The sequence below is a fragment of the Carcharodon carcharias genome (genome assembly GCF_017639515.1).
Source record: "Carcharodon carcharias isolate sCarCar2 chromosome 39 unlocalized genomic scaffold, sCarCar2.pri SUPER_39_unloc_4, whole genome shotgun sequence".
Taxonomy (NCBI): Eukaryota; Metazoa; Chordata; class Chondrichthyes; order Lamniformes; family Lamnidae; genus Carcharodon; species Carcharodon carcharias.
The window spans coordinates 375,895-394,309 of record NW_024470843.1 but is presented as its reverse complement, the minus strand read 5'-3'; the positions used below and the strand labels follow the sequence as shown (position 1 = coordinate 394,309).

Here is an 18,415-nt window from a genome sequence, read left to right as displayed (position 1 = left end):
CTGCACATATTGGGGTTTGAACCCATGTCTTCCAGGCCATTAGCCAGAGTCTGGTGGGTTACAGGATTACCACTAGACTACCATCTCTCCCTCCCCTTCTCCCCCTTCCAACCCAACCTGAGTCAGCCTGGGACGTCGCAACCTCAGGGGCAAGTCCAGGATGGAGAAAACCCTTGGCACACCCCGGAATAAGCCCCGTTGATGGTCCGAATCCACCACCCCCACCCCCCCAACCCCTCCCCAGCTTCCCTCCAGGCGATTTCCGCCAACCACGAAGAGTCTAGTGACTCCCTCAGGCAAACCCTTCACACCAGATCCCCCTGAGCGGGCCTCAGTTTCAGAAGAGGGTTAGAATGTTGGTGCCGAACCCTTCCCCACCCCCCCCCCCACCAACTTCCTCCCCCCCACCCACCCACCCACCACCGACAGTCCCCCTCAACTACCCCCCTCCCAACACACACCCACCCCCCCCAACACCCACCAAAACCCCACGCGCCCACCCCACCCCACCACACCCTGGCTGCACCCTTCCTCAAGTCAACTCAACAAGTCAAAAGACAAAGGGGCAATCCCCGAATCGAAGCGTTGTACATCTGGCACAGTTAACAGAAGATCCAAGTCACGTCTCGGCCCAGAGAAGGGCAGAGGTGGGGTGGAGGAAGGAACTTTACGTAGTCCGGGCGGAGAAGGAGGAGGTGTAAGGCTGCCCCGGGTTCGGTGATCGTCTCCCCCCCGGTCGATGCTCCGCTCAGTAGGGAGTGAATCGATTGTAGCCGCCGCGGTATAGGCTGGCCTGGAATCAGACAGAGGGGACATGGCCCAAGTTAGCAACTGGAGAGAAGACTCAGGAACACAAGGTAGCACAGTGGGCCGGCGCCTGGGGACCTGAAAGGTGACCCGTCACTCTAAGAGAGAGAGAGAGAGAGAGAGAGAGAGAGACAGCGGCTAGGCAAGCAGTGGTACACACAGAGGAGGGAGTCCAAAAGGGGGCAGAGAGCCCATGCCGAATGTTTAATGGACCTCCAGTTAGGCTGCAGCTTAGGGTACAGGTATGAAGCTGACTCCAAGTCCCTTCGGCTCCCTTGGCAGGACTCGAACCCACGCCCCCAGGTCACTAGATCAATTGACCGTGACAACTGTCGCTTGTGGTTCACAAGTGCCCCTTCAAGGGAGGGGGAGCTGCACTCCTTGTTGCAACATGCCCTTAAGGGGGCGCAGCATGACATCCCAAGAAAGGAAGTGTGTCATGTAATCCAGTTTCAGGATCACTTTTGTTTTCAACACATACACACGCACTCACACACACACACACACACACACTAACACTCACACACACACTCACACAAACACTCACACACACACACACACACACTAACACTCACACACACACTCACACTAACACTCACACACACACACACACACACTAACACTCACACACACACTCACACTAACACTCACACACACACACACTAACACTCACACACACACACACACACAAACACACACACACTAACACACACACACATACACTAACACACACACACACTAACACTCACACACACACACAAACACACACACACACACAAACACTCACACACACACACACACACACTAACACTCACACACACACACACACTAACACTCACACACACACACTAACACTCACACACACACACACACTAACACTCACACACACACACACACTAACACTCACACACTAACACTAACACTCACACACACACACACACACTAACACTCACACACACACACACTAACACTCACACACACACACACACACACACTAACACACACACACACACTAACACTCAGACACACAAACACACACACACACACACACTAACACTCAGACACACAAACACACACACACACACACTAACACTCACACACACACACACACTAACACTCAGACACACAAACACACACACACACGCTAACACTCACACACACACACACACTAACACTCACACACACAAACACACACACACACGCTAACACTCACACACACATTAACACACACACACACACACTAATACTCACACACACTAACACTCACAAACACACACACACACACACTAATACTCACACACACACTTACACTCTCACACACACGCTAACACTCACACACACATTAACACACAAATTAATACACACACTAACACTCACACACACACACACTAACAATCACACACACAAACTAACACTCACACACACACACTAACACTCACACACACACTAACAATCACAGACACACTAACACACATACACTAACATTCACACACACTAACACTCACACACATTAACACACACACTAACACTCATACATACACACTAACACTCACACACACGCACACACACACACACACACTAACAGTCACACACACACTAACACTCACACACACACTAACATTCACACACATTAATACTCACACACACACACACGCACTCACACACACACTCACACACACACACACTAAAACTCACACACACACACACGCACTCACACACACACACACTAACACACACACACACACAAACACACACACACACTAACACTCACACACACACACACGCACACACACTCACACACACACACTAAAACTCACACACACGCACTCACACACACACACACACTAAAACTCACACACACACATGCACTCACGCACACAGGCTCACATACAGTAACACTCACACACACACTCACACACACACGCACTCACACAGACACTAACACTCACACACACACGCACACACACACACATACACACACACACGCACATGCACACACAGACACACATTTACACACACACGCAAGCACATAAATGCACACATACACACACACTCGTACACGCACATGCACACACATACATACATGGACATACACACACACACACACACACACGCGCGTACACACTCATACGCATACGTACAGGTACACACACACACACACACACACACACACGCCCCTGCAGCCCTGATGTCTACAAAGCTTCATGAATTTCTTTTCACGTGCACCTATTCTCAGCAAACAAATCCCACAAAGTGCGGGCCCCAATCCCCCACGTGTGAGAGGAACCTTTGTCTCACTAGATCCCAGCACAGCGGGGTCCTGACCAGGGGCTGCTCTACATGGGGCTCCAGACCCACAGAAAATGTGTGAGTGGCTATCACCCTCCCTCTGAAACGGCCCCAGCCAGCCATTCATAGCAAGGGGCTGTCGGGGGTGGACAACAAATGCTGGCCTTGCCAGCGAGAACCACATCCCGTGAAATAATACGGACGCTTCGAGGTTAGGTTGGAGGAGCCGAAGTCATTCTACTTGGGGGAAAAAGTGGGGGTGGGGGGGTGGGGGGAGGGGGTTTGACGGAGGTGTCCGAGATTAGCGTAGAGGTAGACAAAGGTCAGCCGTTGTCACGAGTTGACGGTACCAGGACGAGAGGTGGGAGGGGGGGAGGACTCAGGTTAAAGCCTTTGGGGCAAGAGATTCGAGGGCAGACAGGTGAGGAGGAACTCTCCTTCTACCCAGCGACATTCGGTGGGGAGGGGGTGGGGGAACCTCACCAACCAGAGAGGTCTGCCTCGGGTGTGAACAGCGCCGACGCATTGAAAGGGGGAACCTCCCCTAGGGCGACAGAGGGAGAAAGGAACCAGATTCGCTTGCCGTCTCTCGAGGCAGGAGCACCTCCTTTACCCATCCCTAATTGCCCCCTGTGAGAAGGCGGTGGGTGGGGGGGGGGCGTGTGAGATGTCTTCTGGAACCCACCCCCGCCCCCCCCCCCATCGCTGCTGCAGTCCCCGTGGTGCAGGTAGGGTTGAGGGGAGCTCAAGTCAGGAGCGGAACACCCTGCGATGGTACCGGATGGTGGGGACACGCTCGAGGGGCCGAATGGCTTCGGGCCTGCTCCTGTTCCTCAAGCCCTTCTGTAAGGCCCCTATCCACGTCCAGCGGGTGGATGGTACTCACCACTGTTCCGACGCCATACGTAGTGGCAGGTCCTAGTGCGGGGTGATAGGGGTCAGCGGTGGTGTACACTCTCCCATAGCTGAAAAAAAAGCAAGGAATCAGGTTAGAACAAGCCTCCCCTTCAACCCTGAAACAACATCAACCTTCGGAGCCAATCGGGTTAAGATGGGATACTCTCCGCTATTGATAATCAACATCCTGGGGGTTACCATTGACCAGAAACTGAACTGGGACCAGCCATATAAATACGGTGGCTACAAGAGCAGGTCAGAGGCTGCGAATCCTGTGGAGTGTCACTCACCTCCTGACTCCCCAAAGCCTGTCCACCATCTACAAGGCACAAGTCAGGAGTGTGATGGGATACTCCCCACTTGCCTGGATGAGTGCAGCTCCCACAACACTCAAGAAGCTTGACACCATCCAGGACAAAGCAGCCACGCTTGATCAGCACCCCATCCACAAACATTCACTCCCTCCACCACTGATGCACAGTAGCAGCAGCGTGTGTACCATCTACAAGATGCACTGCAGGAATTCACCAAGGCTCCTTAGACAGCACCTTCCAAACCCACGACCACGACCATCTAGAAGGACAAGGGCAGCAGATACATGGGGAACACCAACACATGGAAGTTCCCCTCCAAGTCACTCACCATCCTGACTTGGAAATATATCAGCCATTCCTTCACTGTCGCTGGGTCAAAATCCTGGAACTCCCTCCCTAACAGCACGGTGGGTGTACCTACACCACATGGACAAAATCCTGGAACCCCCTCCCTAACAGCACGGTGGGTGTACCTACACCACAGGGGCTCAGGAAGGCAGCTTCACCACCACCACCTTATTTTTTTAACCCATTCACGGGATGTGGGTGTCGCTGGCTCGGTCTGGCATTTACCGCCCCTCCCTGAGTGGCCTTGAGGAGGGGCACTTAGGGACGGGCAATAAGCGCTTGTGAAGCCAGCCATGCCCCACTGATGAGTAACTTGCTGGCCTAGCCGTGGGGGGGTTTGCTGGGGTGAGTTAAAGAAGCGTTTGCGGCCAATTGGAAACCGCCGGTTGTTCCTGAACCAAATTGGACAGCTCCATCTGCTCTGGCGCCACCAAGACCCCCTCCTGCTGCTGCTTGGTGCTCTGCTCCGTCCAACCTGACCCCCTGGCAACCGGGGATGTGCGCATCCCACAACAACGCCAACCTCCTCCCCACCGCTGTGGCCCGGAGGGCAGGCAGCGCCCCCACACCTCTGACCCGGAACCTTCCGCAGTTAGGCCCCATTCCGGGACCGGGACAGGGGGTTCCTCCTGGGGCTTGCTCCCCACCCTCGGACAGTCAGCCCAACGCGTGCGCTCGAACTCTCTCGAGGCTCTTACCTCCGGGGCTGCAGGGGATGGGGGGGGAGGTGGGGGTGGTTGGCGAACTCTCCTTAAAGTGCAGAGGCACTCAAACTCACTGCCTGAGGGGGTCGTTAGAAGCAGGAACTCTCACAACAATTAAGAGGTATTTGCGTGAGCACTTGAAATGCCGTAGTATACAAGGCGACAGACCATTGGGCCTTCTTGAAGGGGTGAAAGCCCCAGTTTGTCCCAAAGGGGACAGGAGGCAGGAAGGGGGAACCCTCTCCTCCTCCCACTTGGAGAGGGTGCAGGGGAGATCCACCAGGATCCGGAGCGTCTGAGATATGTGGAGAGACGGGATAGGCTGGGGTTGTTTTCCTTAGAGCAGAGAAGGATGAGGGAGGTCCTGATAGAGGTTACAAAATTATGAGGGGCATAGAAAGGGTGGATAGGAATAAACTTATATCCGCTTAGCGGAGGTGTCAATAATCAGGGGGCATAGATTTAAGGTCAGGGCGCAAGAGGTTTAGATGGGATTTGGGGGAAGGTTCTTTCACCCAGAAGGTGGGGAGGTATCTGGAACTCACTCCTTGAGGGGGCAATAGAGGCAGGAACTCTCACAACAATTGAAAAGTATTTAGATGAGCACTTGAAACACCGTAGTATACAGGGCTACAGGCCAAGTGCTGGAAAAGGGGATTAGAATTAGAGTTCCATGGCTGGCATGGACATGATGGGCAGAAGGGTCTCTTTCTGTGCTGTCTGACCCCATGAGCTCAGTGTAATTCATTGCCATGCTAGATTCAGTCGGTGACTTGTTGAAAATGAATGTAGCAGCCATCCCTGTGTCTTTAGACTGTGTAAGGAGCCGCCTGGTGGGTGACAGTGTGCAGAGGAGCTCAGGAGACCTCAGTGAGTGATTTCCAGCCCACATCTCCAAGCGAGCCAACTGTCATCAGCACGCGAGGACTCTGTTTCTCTCGGCCGCTAGGAGTTGAAGAGTCAGGAATCCAGATGATAACATAACGCCCCTGGTCGGCTGGGGAGAAACCGGACAATCTTCCAGCAGCTTTACCTGTGGCTTCCAGTCAGGAGAGGAGCCCTTACCCACTCCCAGCACCTGCTCTACCTCTCTAGCCCGCATGCAAAGGAAGACTCCCACTCTTCGACTACACAAGCCATCGCAGCTGCTAAACAGATTCCTCACTTTAGAATGAAGGGATCCAAGCAAGAGGCCCCACAATGATATCTCACAGAGAAGGATCTGCAATCTCATCTTTAAATATCTACTTCCCTTGATCTGCATTTGAAACTGGTATCTGTGCTGCAGTTAACAAATGCATCACTTTGACTTCAGTGATTTTCCACAGAATTTTGAAATAAACTAATCCTTATTTAAGGATGGAGCTCGGCTGATGGGATAGTTTTTAAACTGAATCACTCGCAAATTAAAAGGGGCTGTACTCACACACACACACACACGCTCACACTCACACGTACACACTCAAACACACACACGTACACACACTCACACACACTCAAACACACACATTCAAACTCACACACGCTCAAACACACGTACACACACACTCAAACACACACACACACACACACACACACAAACACACACACGCTCAAACACACGTACACACACAGTCAAACACATACACACACTCATACATACACATACCCTCAAACACACACACACACACACACACACACACACTCGAACACACACACACTCAAACACACGTACACACACACTCAAACACACACACACACAGACTCAAACACACGCACACACAAACACACACACACTCAAACACACACACGCTCAAACACATACACACACACACACATATACACTCAAACAAACACACACTCAAACACACACACACACACTCAAACACACACACACAGTCAAACACACGTACACACACACTCAAACACACACACACACACACACACACTCAAACACACACACACACAAACACACACACACACTCAAACACACACACGCTCAAACACACGTACTCACACACTCAAACACATACACACACTCACACACACACATACACTCAAACACACACATGCTCAAACACACATACACACTCAAACACACACACATACCCAAACATACGCACACACACTCAAACACACACACACACACTTAAACACACACACACACTCAAACACACGCACACACACATTCAAACACACATACACACTCTCAAACACACACACACACACTCAAACACACGCACACATTCTCAAACACACGCACACTCTCTCAAACACACACACACACTCAAACACACGTACACTCTCTCAAACACACGTACACACACTCAAACACACGTACACATTCTCAAACACACGTACACACACTCAAACACACGCACACACACTCAAACACACGCACACATTCTCAAACACACGCACACATTCTCAAACACACGCACACTCTCTCAAACACACGTACACGCTCAAACACATGCACACACACTCAAACACACGCACACATTCTCAAACACACGCACACACACATTCAAACACACGCACACTCTCTCAAACACACACACACACTCAAACACACGCACACACACTCAAACACACGCACACATTCTCAAACACACGTACACTCTCTCAAACACACGTACACGCTCAAACACACACACACACACCCACACCCACACCCACACACACACTTATAGCTCATAAAAAACTCTGAGGAAAGGTCTTTTAACATGGTCGTGACACAACCCACTGAATTCCAGTCCTGGTCTGCTTTCCAACTGTACCAAAACCCTCCCCAGCTCCAAATCCAGCTCATCCTCAACCTCCGAGGCCACGTATTCCATTGGATACTGCTGAGAAAAGGGATGCATCAAAGTTTTTTTCGACCGCCTCTATCAATCAGAGTCCACTGGCCAACCAGTCGGCATTCTCTTCACGTGCGGTATAGATTGTTGTTGCCGAGTGTTCTGATGAGTGCAAGATGAAAAACTTCGGCGTGTCTCTTTTTTCAGCCACACCCGTGCTCTGTCCGGCCAAACGACGATGCGTTCCTTAAGACTTGCAGTTCGGATCACTCCACTGTGAAGGGGTAGCTCTACCTCACCCATTAGTCCCAGAGCTGCTGTGTCCCTAAATTGGACAATCGACAACGAGGGGCAGAAGTACGAAGAAGAAAGACCAAATGAGGAAAATGAAGCATTGGTCTTTCTGGAGTACACAGGAGAGAAGGTCTTGCTTCTGTTCTGCCTCACACCCCATCTAGGAGTGGCCACACCAGTTCAGAGACCTGACCCCGGCAGGGCTATATTCACCTTGGATCCATCGGGGGGGGGGGGGGGGGGGTAGGTAACATCTCCAATTCGCCAAAGTGATGGCCCGGCTACCAGGAAATTGGGTGGGCAATTGAGGGAGATATACTTCCAGGGCTGCGCGGATAGAGCAGGTGGTGTGAGGGGGTGGTAGAGCACGGAGCTGATGGGATTGCTCTACCGAGGGGCTAGCATGGACTTGATGGGCCGAACACCTTCATACCCAACCCCGTCATTGAACCTATTCACTTATGGCAGAAAGAACCAACCGTCCCTCCGCTCGGCACTGGAGGGAGTTGAGGTTCGGTGGGGGCTCAGCTTAAGCAGCTGCGATGGCTCGCGGAGCCAAACAGCAAGGGCTTTGCTTTGCGGGTGGGGCTAGGCGGGCGGGTCAGGCGCCGGGAGAGAGTGAGGAGGGCCCCCTGCACTTACTGGAAACCGTAGGCGCAGATCCGGCATAACCTTTACCGAACGGGTACAACAGAACACCTGTCGCCTTCTGCCCTCCCCTGCACCGGGGGAGCGGATGGTCTGGAGGTATTGTCACTGGACTAGTAACCCCAGAAACCCAGAGTAATGCTTTGGAGTAGAGTGGAGTCGGGGGCAAGGGCCTGGGTTCGAATCCCATCACGGGGTGGAGTTTGAATTCAACAAGAACGTGGAATTAAAAGTCTATTGTTGGGAAAAACCCATCTGGTTCACTAATGTCCCTTTTGGGAGGAAGGAAATCTGCTGGTCTGGTCTCCACGTGACTCCAGGACCTCCCAGCAACGTGGTTGACTCTTGAACGCCCCTCCGAGCGAGGGCGATTGGGGGGGCATAAGCGAGGAATGCTGGCCTGGTCAGCGAGCCCGCGATGAACGAATAAAAATCAACACTGCTGCACAAAATGGCTCTCACAAGCCTCCTTTACGCACGGTTCAAAAACACAGGGATTGCTGCCGGGGTCATTTTCAACAAGTCGTGGGCCTCCGTTACACTGAAGCCTTTTAGCGGTCTCCCATTCCCTGAGGAGCCCTGGGTGGTGGGGGAGTTCTTACACTGTTCCCCTGGAGTACAGGAGATTGAGGGGGTGCTCTGATGATGCCTCTGTGGGTCAACTGTTGGCGTGGCGACAATGCCACTGGGTTAGTGAGGGAGAGGAACGCACCGACGTTGGGTTGGTTCAGAACGCGGGTGTGGCTGAAAAAAGAGACGCGCTGAAGTTTTTCATCCTGCACTCATCAGGACTAAGTGGAAAAACAATTTATACCGCACGTGAAGAGAGCGATGACCGGTTGGCAAGTGGACTCTGATTGATAGGTAGGGAGAGACTCTGGGGACACTGGCTCAAACCCCACCTGACTCCTGTTTACAAAGTCTGGAATATCTACCGTGGCCGCCATCGCCGATGTCCCTAAAAGCCCACCTGCTTCACTAATGCCCCTTCAGGAGGTAGGAGTGGGGGGGGTGGGGTGAAGGGAGGGGAAACTTGCCGTCCTTAACCCGGTCTGGCCCTACGCCTGACTCCGGGCCCGCGTAGCAAGGAGGCTGGCTCTTGACCGCCCCTCTGAAATGGCCGAGCCAGTCTCTCCGCTCAAGGGGCATTTAGGGAGTGGGCAACAGAGGCTGGCGATGCCCGGACCCCATAAAAGAATAGAGGGAGGGAGGAAAATACGATAAGGGTTCGCTAAGGTTGACAGGAGTGAATTCCTCTGGTTGGGTGAGAGGAATCATCAAAGGGGAGACATTCTCGAATGAGAGGCCATTTGGGGGGAGGGTGGGGAGGGGTGGGGGTGGTGGGTGATGTCAGGAAGCACTTACAGAATCTGGAACTCTACCACCACCCCACCCCCCCAACCACCTCCCACCCCTTAAAAGGCTTAGAGCTCAACTCAAAAGCCCAAGTTTGAAATGGTGGAGATTTTCCTCTTGGTGTTGCTGGGTGAGGGATTGAAGGAATAGGGGGAATAGGCTGCCGGCTGAAGTTCAGCCTTGACGTGACTGAACAGCGCGTTGACAGGACCCAAGCCAGTTGGTGAAGGCCAAGAGCAAGGCACCAGGGTTTTCTCTTTGCTCAAGACCTCTCGGCAAGAATACCAATATGAGTGGAAAAACAACAATTTATACCGCACGTGAAGAGAGCGCTGACTGGTTGGCAAGTGGACTCTGATTGATAGAGAGAGACTCTGGGGACACTGGCTCAAAGCCCACCTGGTGGAATTTCAACTCCTGTTTACAAAGTCAGGAAAATCGACCGTGGCCACAATCACCGATCGAGAGAGGTCATTGGCTTGCTCAATCTCCCAGCCCAAACCCTCAGGAACGATCGATACCTGTTTGTGCCAAGCTTAACAATGCGATTGACGAGACATTAACATGGCCCCGCTGGGAGTACAGGGCCCGAGGGTTGCTGGGAAAAGAGACAGGTCAAAGCTTTTTGCCTGGCGCTCATCAGGACACATGCAAGAATGCCCATAGCAGGCGACAAACAACTATTCCCACTGCACGGGAAGAGAGGCCGGCGAGTGGCGCTGCCACGGAGAATGCACTCTCTTCACGTGTGGTGTAAATTGTTGTTTGTTGGCATTCTAGCGAGTGTCCTGGTGAGTGCAAGGTGGGAAGCTTCGACATGTCACTCTCTCTCTCTCTAGTTCACAGAGCATTGGAGGACGGAGTGGGGAGGGGGTGGTAGACCTGAATGGGCCTCCTCAGAATTCCCAGCCTCTCGGTTCCATCAAACTTAAACCAGGAGCCGCGGGGTGGAGGGCAAGGTCAGAGGCAATCGCGTAGCGAGTTCAAGAGAGCTGGCAGAGCAGGACTCACCCATCGCTGTAGGTAGTGGTGGCAGGCGCAGGTTGGGCCACTCGGTATGTGGCGTAAGCCCCCTGAAAGAGAGGCAAATCGGGTGAGAGGCACATCGAGAGGCAGGGAAAGGAGAAAGAGGGAGAGGGACAGGGGTAACCAGAGGGGGCAAAGAAAACAGAAGCAACGGAGGTAGAGGAAGGTAGCTCAGGACGAAGGGGGGGTACAGACAAATATGGGGAGGGGGAGACAGAGGGAGACAGGCTAATTGGCACAGTTCTAAGAGGGGCAGAGAGGCAAGGGCTGCGTGGGCACCGATATGGGAAGGTGGCAGTACATACTGAGAGAGTTGTCTTCAATGTCGCTGGCTCAGTATTGCAGAACTCCCTCCCTAACAGCACTGTGGGTGTACCTACACCACAGGGACAAAATCCTGGAACTCCCTCCCTAACAGCACTGTGGGTGTACCTACACCACAGGAACAAAAACCTGGAACTCCCTCCCTAACAGCACTGTGGCTGTACCTACACCACAGGAACAAAAACCTGGAAATCCTTCCCTAACAGCACTGTGGGTGTACCTACCCCACACAGACAAAATCCTGGAACTCCATCCCTAACAGCACTGTGGGTGTACCTACAACACAGGGACAAAATCCTGGAACTCCCTCCCTAACAGCACTGTGGGTGTACCTACAACACAGGGACAAAATCCTGGAACTCCCTCCCTAACAGCACTGTGGGTGTACCTACAACACAGGGACAAAATCCTGGAACTCCCTCCCTATCAGCAGTGTGGGTGTACCTACACCACAGGGACAAAATCTTGGAACTCTAACCCTAACAGCACTGTGGGTGTACCTACACCAAAGGGACTACAGCGGGTCAAGAAGGCAGCTCACCCAGCACCTCCTCAGAGGGGGCATTTAGGGATGGGCACGATAGATTGGTCTAGCCCGAGACTCACACACCCACCGAACGGATTTTGAAAAAAGAACCTTGGGCTTTGTAAATAGGGGCACTGGGGGCAAAAGCAGTGGAGGTGAGGCCTTGAATCTCCGGTTAGGCCCGCAACTCCATTTAGCGTCCCGTTCTGTCCCCTCCTTCCCAGGTAGGACCTCCTCGAGAGAGGGAGAGAGAGAGAGAGGCGGTGCGGAGGGAGACTTTTACCCGAATGGATCCAGAGCTGAGGGATTGTGGGCGGCCAGGAATGAGCCGGAGAGGCTGGGATCCTCCTTGCCAGGGGCAGAGCAGATCGAGGAGGGGTCGGGTCTCCGATCGAGGTGTACGAGGTGATGAGGGTTTCGGGTCGGGTAGACAAAGGGGAGAGCTGACCACATGAGCGGACGGTGCAGGGAATGGGGTGTGAGGGAGGGGGTGGGTGGTGTGGAAACACAGGTTGAAGGTTTTGGGGCTTGAGGCGCAGGGGTGTTGGGGGGGATGTGAGGGGGAGTTCCTCTCTCCTCACCGAGCGTGAGTGAGTTGGAAGTTGCCGCTCACGATGGAGGGTGGTAGCCGAGGTGATGGGCGATTTCAAAAGGAAATCGGAGGGGCAGTCAAGGGAAGTAAACCCTCGGGCCCAAGGGGAGAGGGGGCGGGAGGAATGGGACTGTCTGGGTGGCTGTGCAAGGAGACAGCATGGACTCGAAGGGCCCAATGGCCTCCTTCTCTGACACCAAGACCTCGATAACTCCCCGGCGCCATGAAAACAGAGATAGGAGGGGTGTTGGGGCTGGAGAAGGTTACAGAGATAGGAGGGGTGTTGGGGCTGGAGGAGGTTACAGAGATAAGGAGCGTTGTAGGGGCTGGAGGAGGTTACAGAGATAGGGAGGGGTGTAGGGCCTGGAGGAGCTTACAGAGATAGGGAGGGGTGTAGGGGCTGGAGGAGGTTACAGAGATAGGGAGGGGTGTTGGGGCTGGAGGAGGTTACAGAGATAAGGAGCGTTGTAGGGGCTGGAGGAGGTTACAGAGATAGGGAGGGGTGTAGGGCCTGGAGGAGCTTACAGAGATAGGGAGGGGTGTAGGGGCTGGAGGTTGTTACAGAGTTAGGGAGGGGTGTAGGGGCTGGAGGAGCTTACAGAGATAGGGAGGAGTGTAGGGCATGGAGGAGGTTACAGAGATAGGGAGGGGTGTAGGGGCTGGAGGTGGTTACAGAGATAGGGATGGGTGTAGGGGCTGGAGGAGGTTATAGAGATAAGGAGCGTTGTAGGGGCTGGAGGTGGTTACAGAGATAGGGAGGGGTGTAGGGGCTGGAGGAGGTTACAGAGATAGGGAGGTGTGTAGGGGCTGGAGGAGGTTACAGAGATAGGGAGGGGTGTAGGGGCTGGAGGAGGTTACAGAGATAGGGAGGGGTGTAGGGCATGGAGGAGGTTACAGAGATAGGGAGGGGTGTAAGGGCTGGAGGAGGTTACAGAGATAGGGAGGAGTGTAGGGGCTGGAGGAGGTTACAGAGATAGTGAGGGGTGTAGCGGCTAGAGGAGGTTACAGAGATAGGGAGGGGTGTAGGGGCTGGAGGAGGTTACAGAGATAGGGAGGGATGTAGGGGCTGGAGGAGGTTACAGAGATAGGGAGGGGTGTAGGGGCTGGAGGTGGTTACAGAGATAGGGAGGGGTGTAGGGGCTGGAGGAGGTTACAGGGAAAGGGAGGGGTGTAGGAGCTGGAGGAGGTTACAGAGATAGGGTGGGGTGTAGGGGCTGGAGGAGGTTACAGACATAGGGAGGAGTGTAGCGGCTGGAGGAGGTTACAGAGATAGCGAGGGGTGTAGCGGCTAGAGGAGTTTACAGAGATAGGGAGGGTTGTAGGGGCTGGAGGAGGTTACAGAGATAGGGAGGGTTGTAGGGGCAGGAGGAGGTTACAGAGATAGGGAGGGGTGTAGGGGCTGGAGGAGGTTACAGAGATAGGGAGGGGTGTAGGGCCTGGAAGAGGTTACTGAGATAGGGAGGGTTGTAGGGGCTGGAGGAGGTTACAGAGATAGGGAGGGGTGTAGGGGCTGGAGGAGATTACAGAGATAAGGAGGGGTTTAGGGGCTGGAGGAGGTTACAGAGATAGGGAGGGGTGTAGGGGCTGGAGGAGGTTACAGAGATAGCGAGGGGTGTAGTGGCTAGAGGAGGTTACAGAGATAGGGAGGGTTGCAGGGGCAGGAGGAGGTTACAGAGATAGGGAGGGGTGTAGGGGCTGGAGGAGCTTACATAGATAGGGAGGGGTGTAGGGGCAGGAGGAGCTTACATAGATAGGGAGGGGTGTAGGGGCTGGAAGAGGTTACTGAGATAGGGAGGGTTGTAGGGGCTGGAGGAGGTTACAGAGATAGGGAGGGCGGGGGTGTGGGAGGGATTTGAACAGGAGGATGAGAATTGTAGGGGCTGGAGGAAGTTACAGAGATAGGGAGGGAGGGGGTGAGGGATGGATTTGAACAGGAGGAAGAGAATTGTAAAATTGAGGCATTGCTGAGCCTGGAGCTGGTGTGTGACAGTGAGCAGAGGGGGTGGGGGTTCCAGATGTGAACCTGCAGTGAGTTAGGTTCTCGGGTATAGAATTCTGGCTGAGCTCAGGGTTATGGAGGGTGCAAGTGGGTTGAGATGGGAGGACAGAGAGAGAAAGCAAGGGAGAAAAGGAGAAAGGCATTTTTAAACTGAAATGGGTCTTCATTTTCAGAGAGAATGAGAGCTCAGACAAGACAGAGGGGGAGGGAATGTAGGAAAGGAAGAGAGGGAGATACTAGAAAGACATGGAGATGCCTAGAGAAAAAGTGAGAGAGGAACAGAGAGAGAGAGAGAGATAGAGTGAGTGAGAGAGAAGAGTGAGAAAAAATGAGACAGATAAAGAGAAAGAGATAAGGTGAGAGAGAGAGAGAAAGAGAGAGAGGGAAAAAGAGAAAGGGGGAAAGAGAAGATGTGCGAGAGAGAAAGACAGGGAGAGAGAGAGAGAAAGGGCGAGAGAGATGAGAGAGGGGGAGAGGGACAAATGAAAGAGAGGGATGAGTGGGAAAGAGATAAAGGTGAGATAGGAGAGAGGGGGAAGAGAAAATGTGAGAGAGAGGGAGTGAAATAAAGAGAGAGTGAGAGAGAAAAAGACGGGGGGGTGGAGAAAGGGAGAGAGAGGGAAAGGGAAAATTGACAGAGAGGAGAGAGAGGGGGAAAGAGATAATTGAGAGAGAGAGAGAGAGAGGAGAGAGAGGGGAAGAGAAAAAGATAGACAGGGAGAGAAAAGGGGGGAGAGAGGGGAGAAAGAGAGAGAGGGAAGGGACAATTGAGAAAGAGAGAGAGGGAAGAGAGGAGAGAGAGGGGGAAAGAGAAAAAGATAGGGGGAGAGAGAGGGAGAGAAGGGGAGAAAGAGAGAGGGAAAGGGAAAATTGAGAGAGAGAGAGAGGGAAGAGTGGAGAGAGAGGGAAGAGTGGAGAGAGAGGGGCGAAGAGGAAAAGATAGGAGGAGAGAGAGGGGGAGAAAGAGAGATAGGGAAAGGGAAAATTGAGAGAGAGGTAGAGGAGAGAGAGGGAAAGAGAGGAGAAAGAGTGGGGAATAGATAAAGATAGACGGGGGAGAGAGAGAGGAGTGGAGAAAGAGAGCGAGAGGGAAAGGAAGAATTGAGAGAGGAGAGTGAAAGAGAAATTGTGAGAGAAAGAAAAAGGTGAGAGAGAGAGGAAAAGAGGGAAAGGGAGGCGAGGGCGGGACATAGGAATAATTTAGAAAGAGAGAGAGAGAGAAAGCGATGACAAAACATGGGATATTTGAAGGGTGCAGTGACTCTCCGCACAATTTACACCTAATGGTTGAATACTTACGTAAACATCTGGTCCGTATAAACCATCCTGGTACACGACCCTACAATGCGATAGAGCAGAAGAAGGTCCAGTTAGTGTCACACAGGGTACATCCTCATTCATCTCTCATAATTCAGGTCAATCCTCGACCCACCCCCCCCCAACCCCCACTGTGTTCCACCCATTAACCACCCTGCTTCCCCTTCCCCTTCCCCTTCCCCTTCCCCTTCCCTCTCCCCACCGCCGCTTTCCACCAAAACACCAGGCAGCCCGGAGTCCTGTCCCCCCGTGAAAGGAGTCGCAGGCAGGACGTCAGCACCGGGAATGGGAGGGAGGGGTCCCGAGCATCGGCGAAGGGACAGGTAGCAGGGAAAACGCTGGAGGGACTCAGCAGGTCCGGTAGCAATGGTCGGAGGGAGGCAGAGCTGTCGTTTCCGGTCAGTGGGCTCTCACCGGAACTGGCACACGTTTGGGGTAGAGCCGAGAGAGAAGCGTGGGTGGGGCTGGGGCGAAACGAAGCTGTGTGATGGGGCAGCAGACAGGAGAGTCTGAATGGCAAAAGAGTCCATCCAGGGGTCAAGAGAATGGTGAAGGGACAGGGGCAAAAAACAAAGAGGCAAGACACGGAACAGGAACAGGTGCTAAATTTTATGAGTGTGGCTGACTGGGTCCGGCATTGATTGCCCATCCCTAATTGCCCCTTGAGAAGGTGGTGTGGAGCTGTCTTCTTGAAACAGTCCCTGTGGTGTAGGTATACCCACAGCACGGTTAGGGAGGGAAGTTCAAGGAAATTGTCCCTGTGGTGTAGGTACACCCACAGTGCTGTTAGAGGGGGAATTCCAGGATTTTGTCCATGTGGTGTAGGTACACCCACAGTGCTGTTAGGGAGGGAGTGCCAGGATTGTGTCCCTGTGGTGTAGGTACACCCACAGTGCTGTTAGGGAGGGAGTTCCAGGATCTTGTCCCTGTGGTGTAGGTACACCCACAGTGCTGTTAGGGAGGGAGTGCCAGGATTTTGTCCCTGTGACAGTGAAGGAATGGCCGATATATTTCCAAGTCAGGATGGTGAGTGACTCGGAGGGGAACTTCCAGGTGGTGGTGTTCCCATCTATCTGCTGCCCATGACCTTCTAGATGCTAGTGGTCGTGGGTTTGGAAGGTTCTGTCTAAGGAGCCTTGGTGAGTTGCTGCAGCGCATCTTGTAGATGGTACACACACTGCTGCTACTGTACGTCGGTGGTGGAGGGAGTGAATGCTTGTGGATGGGGTGCCGATCAAGCGGGGCTGCTTTGTCCTGGATGGTGTCACGAGTGACTGCCCCTTGACATCAAGGCTGTATTTGACCGAGTGTGGTATCAAGGAGCCCCCAGCAAAACTGGAGTCAATGGGAATCAGGGGCAAAACTCTCCGCTGGTTGGAGTCATACCCGGCACAAAGGAAGATGGTTGTGGTTGTTGAAGGTCAGTCATCTCAGCTCCAGGACATCACTGCAGGAGTTCCTCAGGGTAGTGTCCTCGGCCCAACCACCTTCAGCTGCTTCATCAATGACTTTCCTTCTATCATAAGGTCAGAAGTGGGAATGTGCGCTGATGGTTGTACAACGTTCAGCACCATTCACGACTCCTCAGATGCTGAAGCAGTCCCATGTCCAAATGCAGCAAGACCTGGACAATATCCAGACTTGGGCTGGCAAGTGGGAAGTATCATTCACGCCACACAAGTGTCAGGCAATGGTCATCGCCAACATGGGAGAATCAAACCATCACCCCTCGACTTTCAATGGCATTACCATCACTGAATCCCCCACTATCAACATCCTGGGGGTTACCATTGACCAGAAACTGAACAGGACCGGCCACATAAATACTGTGGCTACAAGAGCAGGTCAGAGGCTGGGAATCCTGCGGAGACTCACTCACCTCCTGACTCCCCAAAGCCTGTCCACCATCTACAAGGCACAAGTCAGGACTGTGATGTGATACTCCCCACTTGCCTGGATGAGTGCAGCTCCCACAACACTCAAGAAGCTCGACACCGTCCAGGACAAAGCAGCCCCGCTTGATCGGCACCCCATCCACAAACATTCACTCCCTCCACCACCGACGCACAGTAGCAGCAGCGTGTGTACCATCTACAAGATGCACTGCAGGAATTCACCAAGGCTCCTTAGACAGAACCTTACTCACACTCACAGACACATACAGCCAATCAGACAGACAGACATACAATCACAG

At 53.2% G+C, this 18,415-nt stretch overlaps 1 protein-coding gene across 1 annotated transcript in view; it reads right to left on the bottom strand.

Annotated features, from left to right (window-relative positions):
• Positions 1 to 521: 521 nt before the first annotated feature.
• Positions 522 to 18,415, bottom strand: part of LOC121274975 (RNA binding protein fox-1 homolog 1-like) — a 63,159-nt gene continuing 45,265 nt past the window's right edge. Inside the window, exons 8-11 of the mRNA XM_041182354.1 lie at positions 16,204 to 16,243; positions 11,449 to 11,510; positions 3,983 to 4,061; positions 522 to 793 (exon numbers count right to left, since the gene is read on the bottom strand). Of these exons, the coding sequence (XP_041038288.1) occupies positions 749 to 793; positions 3,983 to 4,061; positions 11,449 to 11,510; positions 16,204 to 16,243 (226 nt within the window). The 3' untranslated portion in view covers positions 522 to 748. The remainder of the gene's footprint in view (positions 794 to 3,982; positions 4,062 to 11,448; positions 11,511 to 16,203; positions 16,244 to 18,415) is intronic.